General features: G+C 34.7%; 1 protein-coding gene across 1 annotated transcript; it reads left to right on the top strand.

The window, feature by feature from the left end:
* Positions 1–6,907: 6,907 nt before the first annotated feature.
* Positions 6,908–12,658, top strand: LOC145641628 (uncharacterized). The gene is made up of 9 exons (XM_081692485.1): positions 6,908–7,191; positions 7,565–7,650; positions 8,545–8,730; positions 8,832–8,943; positions 9,037–9,068; positions 9,175–9,327; positions 9,427–11,960; positions 12,135–12,206; positions 12,290–12,658. The coding sequence occupies exons 2-9, from the start codon at positions 7,613–7,615 to the stop codon at positions 12,334–12,336; spliced, it is 3,174 nt and encodes a 1,057-aa protein (XP_081548611.1). The 5' UTR covers positions 6,908–7,191; positions 7,565–7,612; the 3' UTR covers positions 12,337–12,658.
* Positions 12,659–13,721: the final 1,063 nt, after the last annotated feature.

Raw genomic sequence — 13,721 nt, forward strand, 5'->3', positions numbered from 1 at the left:
TATGACATTCTCTCTTTCATTAAAAACTTAATGTGAAACATGATACGAGATATCAAAATATAAACTTCTGTTTAAGCCAAGTCTATTGACCTGAAATTACAAAAATACCCCTCCATGATCCAACCCATCATTAGTCATTGCAAAGTACAAATTTACCCCTAATTTGTACAACTTGTGCCACCTAAAAGTACAACTATAAATTGCTCTGATCTCTAATCATGAATGATGCTAACTTTTTCCTAATTCTATAACCTGGCCTTCTCATTCTACTTTCTCTCTCTAGAAAGTACATTCGTTGACTTAAGCATCGGAGGGGCTTTCCCGAGTCACACCCCCGGGGCAGTTAACCTTCTCTCTTTTGTAGGCTGAGCTCTCGAACAGCAAGGCGGAGCCAAAGGACGTTTGGACAGTTATTTGACTTAGCCTTAAGACATCTTGATATTATTACCCTAACCCCAAGGAGTATTCTGTTTCCAGAAACAACTTCAATTAAAATTAGTTTTCCATTATCTGGCTTTTGGAGGAGGTAAACAATGAAAACACCTGCTAGCTAGAATTTAAACTCTTTAAATTTTCATAAAGCTAGAAGAAGATTCCACATAATATATCTTCAACTTTTTGCGTATTCGATCCATCAATTATCTCTTGAATAAGTTAACAAATAAATATATATAGTTAAAAATATATACTACCTCTTAACGGTATGTGTAACGATTTGACATAAAGCAGAGAGGGAAAATGTCTAATCGTTGCACATAACCTGTAACGACGGAGGTAGTATATATAATTCCTATTCCAATACTTTAATTTGCGGCATGTTTATAAGTTTATTAGGTGAACTGTTTCAATCATGTAACAAGGTGGGTTGATGTCTAATAAGTAAATTTTTTCATAGTGCCATGCATTTGTGCCACAATTTTTATTTGATTTTTGAAATCTTAAGAGATGAAAGTGGGCAAAAAGGAAAGGCAAAAGTGGGGAAAGAAAAACAAAAGGAACTAATATGGACAAATAACAAATCAACATTAATTATTAATAATCATAATTGACTCACTTTTATTTATTTATTTTCAAAATAATCGCTTGGTATGGTAACGTTGATGTGAATGCAAATGTGTATGAATTACAAGTTCAAGCTTATAATTAATCATAATTAACTCACTTATTTTGTACTTGTTTTTGTGTTTAATTTGAATAGAGTAGTTGATACAGAGTAACAATTTTAAACTTTTTATATCTCTAATTATAGACTGATAAGTAAGAAAATAAAAAATATTTTAACATTGTGAAAATATAAACCGAGTCAAATCTAATATTAATATAAAATTCCACATGACTATAGTTAAATGAGATTAATTACGTGAATAATATTTATATCACTAGTAAATTAGTAATAGAGCAAAAAGACCAGAGAATTGAGGAAGTATTAAAATATGACCTTATGTATAAGGTTGAGTTATATAATATTTTTAAAAAATGTGTAAATTAATAAATAATATGAAGCATAATGTATATGTATGTAGTAATATTTACGGATGTTTTGACATGAAAATTAATAAACACTAATTTATTTAATATGCAAAAAAATAAAATTGCTTCATATAAAAATATATTTAATGAAAAAAAAAATGCTGTTCCTTTTGTATTATTTTGAAGTGACTAATATTAATCAATTTGTAGATAATTAAGTTCATAATAGCTACTTGTAGATGTTTTGTCATGACTTTTGTAGCAACTATATTGATTTTGACAAATGAAAACCTTTGTTCAACAAACAAATAACAACGATCATGACCACGACCATGCATGATGCGTATGCATGCATGAAATTATTAAACCAAAAATCAATAATTAAAAATAATTAACAAATAAGGTAAAAACAACGAGAGGGACGTCTTACTCAATCACTCAGTGGGACCTAGATTAAGAGGTAGGGTTTTGTCAATAGTTGTATTAATTAATTAATTAAATAAGACTATAATTTTAAGAATTACTTCATGTGATCTAGTGATCTAAAGCTAGTTGTAGGATGATCGTATCCATTTTTAAGCCTGACTATAATTAATTGTCGGTTCAATTATTCATTTTTTAATTAATAATTAATTGGACCACAAATATTTTTGTTTCTTTTGGGAGTGACTAATGTCATTTTCTAACTTATATTATGTATTTATGGGCGAATTTTTAAGAGCAAGTTTGAAAAGATTATAAATAAGGGATTGTTCTCATACGTTTATTTTCAGTTCAATTCAGTTCAGCTTTTAATTTCCTTCTCTTATAAAATATTCATTTCAGCTCAGTTCAGTTCAGTTCAGCTAAGTTCAGTCTATGAGAACAGACCCTAAGAGTAATGCTATTTGTAGCCATTAGGGTTGTGAATAAGCAATTCAAATCTTTTCTAATTTGGTATTCGTATTAAGTTAGGATTGCATGATGATGACTAAATCACACCAAATCACTATAATTAATGTTATATTTTTTCATTTTTTTTAAAAAAAAATCTTACATACAGCCCTAAGAAATATGTATAGCATTTTCCTATTAATTATTAGGAAAACGCGCGTGATTGAATACGGGTTGTTAATGGATTGAAGATTTTATAAATATTTGATAGTATAAGTTTACACCTTTTTTATTTAGGAGTGTCAGACTTTATTTTCTAATTTTTTTGTCGATATCTTTAATGTTATTTTATGGTGTTGTACATTAATAAGAGTAAAAAGAAATTTTAATTAGGAAACGAGAGAATTTGATTTCTGGATCTCCATGTCAACAATCATCACTTCCATATTTAGAGCCTATTCTGTTCAGCTTAATTTCAACTTAGTTTAATTCAACTCCAATCAGTTCAACTCAGTTCAGTTCAGTTCCTAATTTCCTTTTCTCATAAACAATTCATTTCAACTCTATTCACTTCAGTTCAACCCCAATCGGTTCAGTTCAGTTCAGTTCAGTCGTTTTCAGTTTATCGAAACAGACCTTTAATGTCACGAAAATTGTATAAAATTGTTATTCATAGGTTTTGGTTTTCGTTTAAACTTTCCTCTTCAATAAATGAACGAGTCTTTGTCAAAAATAAATAAATAAATAAATAAAAGAATGAGTCACTGCCCCATTTGTTTTTTTTTTTTTGAGGTGTCGAAAGGTGGAACACTCCATGACCAATAGCTTGGCTAATTAAACAACCCAATCCAATAGTTGTTGAGTGAGTAAACTCTTATGGAGTAATTATACTATGAGTAACCCAATCCAATACAATGGTTGTATATGTATCAGCTCTCCTCATAAATGAATTTTTTTTATTACTATCGTAGTTGAATTTTAATTATGATTATTAAAACGTTAAATCAATTTCAAATTCATCATTTAGTGTGTACTCCATATTTGTTAATGTATTTAATTTTAGGAAATTTTAGAAAGTAACACCGCAAAAAAACCCAAATTTTGATTATAACACCACAAAAAAAAAAAAAAAACTTTTGTAATAACACCACAAAAAACCTCGAATTTTTTATTTCACCACCTATTACTAACGCAATCCAGAAAACTGTTAATGGAACCCACATTATACACGTGGCAGTAATCTATTGGATTAAAAAAATGAAAAAATTAAAAAAAAAAATTAAAACCCAAAAACCCTAACCTAGCCACCACCTTCACCACCGGCGCCGATTCCCCCTAGCCCACCACCGTCACCCTAACCCCCACTGCCGGCTCCCTCATACGACAACTCTCGACTGACGAAATCCGCCAAGCCGACCACCTGAACATAGACGCACCACACTGTACCCAACCCTAGCCTAGCCACCAAGCCCACCACTGACGTTCACCCCCATCCTCCTTAACCAACCCCAAAAGCCTATCGTCCACCAGACGTACCGATTAACCCAGCCCGCAACTCCCTTTACCCTAGCTACCACCGAAAACGGCCACTTCCAGTTGAAATCGGCCGGTTTAGGGCCGAAGTGGTCAAAATCGACCCTAAAGTAGCCAATCTCAACCGCTAATAGCTATTCCGGTGGCTGGGAAGTGCGAATTCGACTTGGTGTTGTTGGAGCCGTGAGGCAAGGCGAAGCTACGGTGGTTTTTGGGGAGGGGGAGGAGAGGGTTTCGCCGGTTTAGGTGGGGCAGGGGTGCCGACGGCTGGTGTTAGGCTGTTGGTGGTGGGGGACGTACAGGTGCAGAGGTGCTGCCGGTAGGGATGGCAATGGGGCGGGTCGGATGCGGATGATGGTACTTCCATACCCATACCCGCCTAAAAATCTTATACCCATCCCCGCCCCACCACCCGTGGCGGGTACAATATCCACATCCATACTCGCCCCATCGGGTACAAGATAGGATCCATCCCCGCCCCATCACCCACTTGGATATTCTTACCCACCTCATACCCGCCCCAAAATCGTCCCAAACCCTTTGCCATGGTGCTCTATTGTATCACATTAATGACGATTATATCAAATTAGGTAGAGAAAATTGGGACTATCACTATTCAAGCTTATTGGGTTTTAGGGGATATCAAGTTTCATAAATTCTCAACTCTTGTAAAAGAAATATGGTGCGGGTATAAGGTGGGTACGGGGCGGGGTGGATATGGGGCGGGTCTACTCTAAAATCCATACCCGCCCCATCACTCATGGCGGGTACACATTTTATACCCATCCCCACCCCATCACCTGCCAAACCTTCCTCAATCCCCGCCCCACTTGAGCGGGGATGGGGCGGGTCTTCCATGTAACCCGACCCACTGCCATCCCTAGCTGCCGGTGGTGCAGTGGGCTGGGTTAGGTTGTTTAGGGTTTTTTATTTTTCTTTTTTTTTTTAATTATAATTTTTTAAAAACCAATAAGTTATTGTCACGTGTCTGTTATGGGCTCCACTAACGGATTTCATCTACGAATCTGTTAAGTGGTGGTGAAATCAAATTTTAGGATTTTTATGTGGTGTTATAATTAAAAAAAAATTTTGTTGTGGTGTTATAATAAAAAAAAAAAAATTGTTGTGGTGTTATAATCAAAATTAAATTTGGGTTTTTTTTGTGGTGTTATTTTCTAAAATTTCCTTAATTTTATTATAATGAACGCACAAGTAATTAAAGAAACAAGTAAGAATTCATAATTTATTAGTGTACTCCATATAATGAACCCACAAATAATTAAAGAAATCAACAAGTAAGAATTCTTATTAATCTTGAGGTAAATACATATTACAAGAGTGCATCTAGACGCATAGGGGCTATGTATTTGGCATGTACATAGGAAGACAATCTGGGGTTTTGTGGTACATTTTCTCTCTTGTTTTAGTACAGTGGTACATTTTTGTGTATTACTATACATGTATAATATACTATTAAAATACAGGTTGTTTGAATAGTATTTTTAATGTACTATTATGCTTATAGTGATACTTTTTGTCATCATATTTTTCACCTTCAGGTTCCCATTATATACAAAAATGTCATCCTTTTTGCATTTTTAATACATAGAGTTTATGCGCCAAGAGTTTTCCCATATTAGAATTTACTCCATCTTTGGGTTAAGGTCTAGCGCATAGCTCTTATATGCAAACATTGCATATTGGATGACAATGTAGTAATAAAGTTGAAGTAATAAAATCACCTAAGCTTATATCATACATATTTGAAGTTGCAGTGGAAGTATAAAGTATCATTTAATACATAAACTAGTGTTTAGCCCGGGCGATGCCCCGAATCTATACGTTAAATATTTTTTACTTGAAATTATAGTTTTCTTGTATTATAATAATCTTAAATACTTTTATTATAGATTTAGATTAAGAAAATAATTTGTATAAAACAAAAATCTCATGCCATACACTAACTATATTCAAGAAGAATAAATAAAACAAAAGTAATAGATAGTAAAGATGGTATGACTTTTTATCTATTTTCTAATGAACTTGAGTTCACATAAGCATTTTCTAAGTTGATATGTTCCAATTTTCCTTGGCGACGTGGCATGTTCTTAGTATAAAATATTACTCTGTATACTACTGTGAGATATAATAGTATTATTAAGATATACATGGTACATTATACATGTATAAATGTATAATAGTTTAAAATTATACCACTGAAATAATAAAAAATATCATTTTGAATGCGCTTTTCCACTTTTGCCCTCCTATATGCAACAAATGCATATATAGGGACTGCGACAAGATGCACTCGGAAAAATAGTATACTCACCAAAGTTATGCCACACTTTTGGAATAGGTTACATTGCATCCTATGAAGTTTCCATAGTGGGTGTACGACAGTATGAGAACAAAATGCGTTGGTTTAAGGGATTAATAATTGGTTTTCAATGCACATTTCGTGATAATAAGCTTTACTTCAATAATAAGGGTTGTAGTGTTGGTAAACAAATTGATAAGTGAAAGAACGATCGGAAATAAACACAACATTTTAAGACTCACACATTGAATTACAAGAGTATAAACATTATTTCATGTGACAAACAAAGTACAAAAATACTAGAATGCATTAAGAAAAAGTAAAAATTACTCATATTTTAAATATGTACGTAATCTATGCATATATATATATATATTCAAAGATAAGATGAAAGACCCTACTGAATCAGCATCTCTCATAGGTTTAGCCAGCCTAACTCCGGCGCTCCAAGGTCGATGCTTAAGATTAGAGGGGGCATGTAAAGGAAATCCCTCTACTTCCAAGCATTTAGTATATAAATGGATTTAAATTTATGATCTTAAATTCACAACGTGAGTTTTCCACGAACTCCACCAAGCTTTGCTTGATATCTACGTATAATTTGAATGAAAACGGAACGTAAATACAACTTTAAACGCGCCTTCACTAAACTACACTGATATAATAATATAAGAAATGATAATCGTACTAACTTCCACGTAAACCAAACAATTCTCACACTTGAGTCTCTCCAGTCGGTACATTGTTTGCTGGTCTTCGTCATTTAGCACATTATACCCAAACCAAACCCTTCATTTTCTCTCTCCTCCACTTTCTGTAAAAAATTTAACTACACTATTCAACTCTTCTTCTTCTAGTTAAATTCAATTTTTTTTTTTTTAAAAAAAAAAACCCAGAAAACCACATGTACTTTAGCTCTCCCACAAGATCTGTCCCTCCTCTTATTCTCTCTTCAACTTTTTGTTTTTCTGTCTAATTTCACCGGATTTTCCCAGGTACCCTTTTTTTTTTTCAGTTTTATTTTCCATTTTCAGACACTTAAATTGCTGAAAACAATCCCAATTTTATTGGGTATCTTCCCAATTTGCTTATGAATTGAAATACTCTTTTTGGTTTTTGTTGAAGCATTTGAGTCTTTTCAATGAATTTAGCAAAAATACCCATTTCATGAATTTGAGTGATTTTGAATTTTTAGTAGCATTTCCTTTTTTGGGAGTTGAGTGTTTATTAGATCTGGGATTTTATCTTCAGTTGTTACCAATTTTAGAATTTGATTTTTTAATAAAATACCCAAAAAATGAAGAAATTTATTTAAATTTTATTTGAATTTGTTGCACTAACAATGCATTTATTTGATACCCATTTCAGTTTTTTTTTGGCGGTGTTGATATCTAAACTTCTTCAAATCGTTGAAAAATGGATTATGTCACATTTCGAATTTTGCCAGAAAACAGGTCAGATTTGTTCATAAATTTTCTGCTTCAAATTTGATTGTTGTATATTGTAAATTAGTTGAATTAGTAGAAAAGTTAATCCATATGCTTAATTGGGTTTTTTTTTTAATTAGTGTTTTTTTCATCATTACAATGATAAGATTATAGATTTTGGGTAGTGGGGTCACTGAATTTATTTGAATAATTAGCTTTTATGATCTGGAAAAACTTTGGTTACAATCAAATGTTTGTCTTTGGTTCGAGTTAGTGGGTGTCAAAAAAGCTAATGTTGCATTCAAAATTCAAAAGAAATGAGAAAATTTAAGTGGATGGTTTATGATTAATTGATTATGTGTCGGCAGTTAAACTACTGTTTTAATGAATGTGAAATTGAGGATTAAGCTGAATGTTTAAATTCGAGTTTTTAACTGATCTTCGATTCGAGTCGAGTAGTGTTGTAGGTTGTGAGTTGATGGTACAAAATGTGCATAAATTTGTGAACTGAACATTCATAGAATTAGATCTGTAGTTCTTACTTAATGATAAATTCATAAATAGAAGAGTAGATGGTTTGTGTCTGATTTTTCAGGCCATGTGTTAAGTATGAAACTTTGAAGCAATAGCTGGAAATTATTGACTTTGGTTTATTTTGGGTTATAATTATTGGCGATTTTGATCCGTGATTGACTGATAACTGCATTCAAATTCCAGTGAGATGTTTGACTTGGTCTCTTTTTTTTTTTTTTTTTTTTTTTTTTTTTTTTTTTTGTTATTAATTGTTACAATAGTATTTATCTGACTACTTTGTAGATTTTCATCTAGTATTAGTTGCCTGTGCTAGAGGGTGCTTCATGTTGTAGTCCTAAACTCTGAATTTAAAGTGCCTGAAAGCCGAAGATATATCTTTCATTGCAGGTATGGTGCATGTGTATGTAGCGAAGAGGAAGAGGAAATGGTTGCAGATGGTCCTCTTGATCAACTCTTGGAACATCTACCCAGCATAAAGGATCAAATTGTGAAAGGATCTTGTGATAACTTCATACTAGAGTTACCAATGTCCGTTGGTGACAGGGGTTGGTTCACAAAAACCACTTTAACCAGGTCTTGATCTAAGAAGTTGCTTGTTTACCCTTTTTTGCGCTGTTTGCTCGTGCACTGAGTCCAGTCCAGGGGCTTTGTTTAAAGAATTTATTTTTGTGCAGGTTTCTTCAAATAATCAATTCACCTGATGCCCTTAAGAAATCAATCACTATCTGTAATGAGTTGTCCCAGTTGGAGGAAACGAGGAAGTTTCATCTTTCATTATATACCCAGGTAATGTACACGACTTACTTTTTATCTTTTACCTTGTGGCTGCCACTTGATTCTGATATTAACGTGTGTTTCAATGGCATTGTTTGCCTACAGGCTGATCGGGTTACATCATCAGATAACTCAAAGTAATTAATCTTGACCCCTACTTTTTATTCAGTGTATAATTTTTGCAAATTTGAGTCTGGATTTGGATTATGTTTACTGAAGCATGTATGTGAATGCTACTTCTAGGAATGAATTACTTCGGGCAATGGACTCCAGAATTGCAGCTTTGACAGAAGAATTGGTTTCAACTTTTAATGTAGCAGCTGGAGCTGCATTATCCAATCAAGAGATGAATTGTCTCCAAGAATTTTGTCAATACTTTGGTGATGTAGATGTCAGGTATGTCATATCCCTCTTGTAATTATTGCCTCAATAGTGAAAATGCATAAAAATATTTAATTCTCATTTTACTTTGTTTCTGAATATATATTTTTTCAGAACTCTGTTGTTAAAATTGTCAGAGAGAAGCCAAAAAGGTCAGAATGTCCCTGTGAACAATAAGAAGTCTCCTGTCCCAATGATATCAAAGAGTGATTATGAAAACAAGATTAATGCATTTATCCAAACAGCGGGACAAACAAATTCGTTGAAACCTGTACAGTACAATGCATCACCAGCCAAAGCTGCTGAACTTGAGAGGCAAAGTTCAACAGGGAGTGACGACTCGTCTTTCTCAAGTGAGGATGATCGGCCTTCTGCTACTGAAAGAAGTCGAACTCTTGTAAGATCTGCATCTCCGCGAAGATCAGCATCTCCGATACGAAAGGTCCAAATAGGTAGATCAGGATCTCGTCGGACTCCTGCCCTAACTATTAAGAGCCTTACACACTTTCCTGCCAGAGATAAAACCTCATCTTACAGGGACACATGTGAAGAGTCTGATGAACCAACTAAAAAGACTGAGATCAACGTGACTAGGATGAGTGTTCAAGATGCTATCAGTTTATTTGAAAGAAAACAGAGAGATCAAACAGATGAGAGTCAGAAAAAAACAGCAACTGATAACTCTACAAACCCAAACAAGGCAGTGTTGAGGAGATGGAGTTCTGGGATGAGTGAGTCTCAAAAGTCCACGACTCAGGACACAATGGAGCATACTGCTTCAGAGAATAATACTGAAGATGAGAACGTTCAAAGGAGTGCAGAAGTGGAATTGGATGCAGTTCCTGATACCGAGGACCAGAATTTGGAGGAGAATATGGGATTAGAGGGGGGCAAAACTATTGCTCTGAGTCCAAGTGAAGATGAAGGCCTGTGTCAGACAGAGGAGACTTTTGAAAAAGTAGATTCAGCTGAATGGAATAGGCAAAAAGAGGAGGAATTGAACAAGATGCTGATGAAATTTGCAGAGTATAGCATGAGCAACCGTAAAATAACAGAGCCAGATAATAAAAAGAATCGTGTATCTCGCTTGGGGCAAAGCGATGGAGCTAACAGTGATCACAAGGGGAAAAAAGATGAAAAAATGACTAGGGAGAAGTCCGGAAAGAGAGTAGAGAAGCAGACTGGCATTAGACCTAAGCAAAGAGTTCCAGAGAAGCCTAAGCCAGAAAAATCCACTGCTAAGGCTAGTGATATAGGAAAGAAACTCCCTGCTAGCAGAACTCTGAGTGCTAACAAAAATTCGCCTGTTTCTTCGAATTCCAAAAAGGAGTCTATAAAACCAGCTGTGCCGAAGAAGGTTGCATCTAGATCATCTTCCTTGCCTGCCACTAGGAAATCATGGCCATCAACGCCTTCACCAAGAATGACTGAAACATTGCCAACTAAAAGTCCGACAATAACAACTTCAGTACCTCGTCAAAAATCCCAATCTCTAGCACCTCGTCAGAGACCCCAATCTCCTGTTCCAGTTTCACGTCCTAGCCCAAAGTTGGAAAAGCCTCAATTGCAACAGAAAGATGTCAAGAAACAACAGATTGATACTAAAAAATACTTGAAGAAAGTGGATGACAGTAAAAGCCGTATGGTGCCAAAAAGCGGGAGATCAATGATAAAAACATTGGCTCCTGAAGAGGATGCTGCTGCTGTCAATCCAGCTAAAGCAGTCGTGCGTAAGAAGGTGACCAAGAAGAGTAGTGTGGTCCCACTTGAGGTGAAGCCATCTGTTCGCAAAGTTTCGGAAAAAAGCCCTGCAAAAATTTTGGAAAAAAGTCCTACAAAATTTTCGGAAAAAAGCCCTGCAAAATTTTCGGAAAAAAGTCCTACCAAAATTTTGGAAAAAAGCCCTGCAAAAAATTCAGCTAGTCGAAAGAGAGAGATTCTCCCTCAAGCAGAAGAAACTTTGAGCAAATCTGAAGATCCTCTTAATATTGCGGATAATGTTGGGAATGTTACTTTAGATACAGTTCATCTGGAGTCTGAAGATTTGCATACTCAATATGATCATCTTGAACTCGAAATAGAAACAGAGGCAGAAAAACCTGAAGATGGCGAAGAAAAAGAGATTATTGTTGAAGCCCCTGCTCAAGAAGATGGAGTTGTTGACAGAATGTCGGAGTCACCAGCTATAAGTCAGATTCCGTCTGCACAAGAATCACTAATTTCACCAGCTGCATGGGAGGAAAGCAACCCGTCAGATGCGGCTGGCCCAAGTACTGACAGCACTGCTTCATCTCTTCCCAATCCTGATACTGTGGATTCGGGAACCAGAGTTCGTCATTCACTCTCACAGATGCTTCTGGAAGAAACCAGTGAACCTGACATAATTGAGTGGGGAAATGCTGAACATCCACCTTCCATGGTTTACCAAAAAGATGCTCCTAAAGGCTTTAAGAGACTTTTGAAGTTTGCTCGAAAGAATAAAGAAGCTAATGGAGGTACTTGGGCAAGTCCATATACATCCGAAGGAGAGGATGATGGAGATGAATACAAAAACCTTGGTAAGAGAAACTCAGACAATTTGCTGAAGGTTGCACTCCACTCAAAGAACTACGTAGAAGGATTTTTGTCTGATTCTGAACCACATTCTGGTAGGTCTGCAGTCAATTATAATTGTCAACAATTTATTTCTCAGTTAAACCTCACAAATGATAGCAATCTCAGTATCTCATGCTTTTAATGGTTTATATCGACAACAAGCTTGGTATACTACTGTTTCTGAAACATTGCTGTTAGTAATTACATTTTTTTTTTCTTGTATGTAGCTCGATCAAACACAAGCAACAGCTCTGCTAGAAGTTCAAATAAGTTTCAAGACGGTCATGCCTCTTCGAGAGGTAAGTCATAATCATACTAAAATAATTACTGCTCCTAAGCTGCTTCAACTTTTTGCTAAATTGTCTTTGCTGTTATTTTATAGGTACTAGATCTTTCTTCTCTCTGTCTGCATTCCGTGGAAAAAATTGAGACATAGCCTTGTGGACTTGAGGGAGACGCCTAATTTTGGGACAATCATTCATTGTGTGGTTTACTCCCCTTTGTATGCTAAATATTTACCTTGTGCAGTTTATTAATTTGTATCAAGCAATGCAGTGTAATGTTTTGATTCAGTGGCATTCTTTGGGGATCTGGATAGGTCCAGGATGTATATGTAAAATGTAGAGCAAGCAACAAGAGCGATTTTCTAGGACATAGAACAGTCTGTGTAGAAATTATATGTTTTCAGTTCAAAGTAACTACCTGAATAGTTTACCCCTTATTCTCATGCAAGGTAATATGTTGCATGTTACAGACCATATTCTTCGTTTCATTATTTTGACTACAACTGATGTTTTTTAAACCGAAAAGTGTCCTGGCCAAACAGAACAATGCATTGCTCAATCTTGAAAGATGACAGTTCTCAAGAGGTAATATGACTAATATCCTGACTTGTGAGGTGCTTTTCCCAGGGGTTAATGTAAAATTATTGGGGCCTTGGGTGTAGCAAGTCCTGAGAACACCGTCAACTGGCTCAATCCTCATCCTCTTTATCCTCTCTCTTCATTAGACGACTTTCATACCGTGATAATTTTATACTACCTTCAGTCCAAATTACTCGCAACTTTGAAATATTTTATATCTCACAAATAATACCCCAAAGTTGCGAGTAATTTGGACCGGAGATAGTACATAAAAACGGAATAACAAAAAAAGGAAAAGGAGGAACTTTTATGGCCATTCAAATTTTATAAAATACGTTAAGAGGGATCCTACTTGGGCGTAGAGGAGAGCATAAGGAAATTTCTACCTCCAAGCGCCTTCACTTGGTAGGATTCAAATCCCAAATCTCTATGTAAGAAATTTATTAAGTGGGTTAATACTTTGTTGATAATGATATTATTTGGTTGGATTCAAACCCCAAATCTCTACCGTTAGAGGGTAAAAAACTTAAGTGAGCTAACACTTAGTTGGTAATGATATAAATAAAATAACTACTCCATTTTTTAAGTGTCCCATAGTGACACATGACATGCATGTCGATGCAAAACTTTAACTAATAATATAATATCTTTAATTTTAATTAACTACGAGTATAAATTATAACAATAGGATATTAATTATCTACTTATTGAGACAATTCTAACAAGTATTCATAAAACTGTATTTTTCTTAGGTATAATTCACAAACATTGGTCATTATGTTTAGTAAATAGTGCAAAAATTCTCCATAAAGCACTAAAAAAACGAAGGAAGTAATTTTGTGAATACTCTTCACAATCTATAATTTTTTTTTATAAATAAAATACTCCTTGCATTATTTTTCTAAGAATGACCCCACTAATGTACTTTCTCTATTATTGTTTTTTATAACA

The sequence above is a fragment of the Chenopodium album genome, chromosome 8 (assembly GCF_948465745.1).
Source record: "Chenopodium album chromosome 8, dcCheAlbu1.1, whole genome shotgun sequence".
NCBI classification, from domain to species: domain Eukaryota; kingdom Viridiplantae; phylum Streptophyta; class Magnoliopsida; order Caryophyllales; family Amaranthaceae; genus Chenopodium; species Chenopodium album.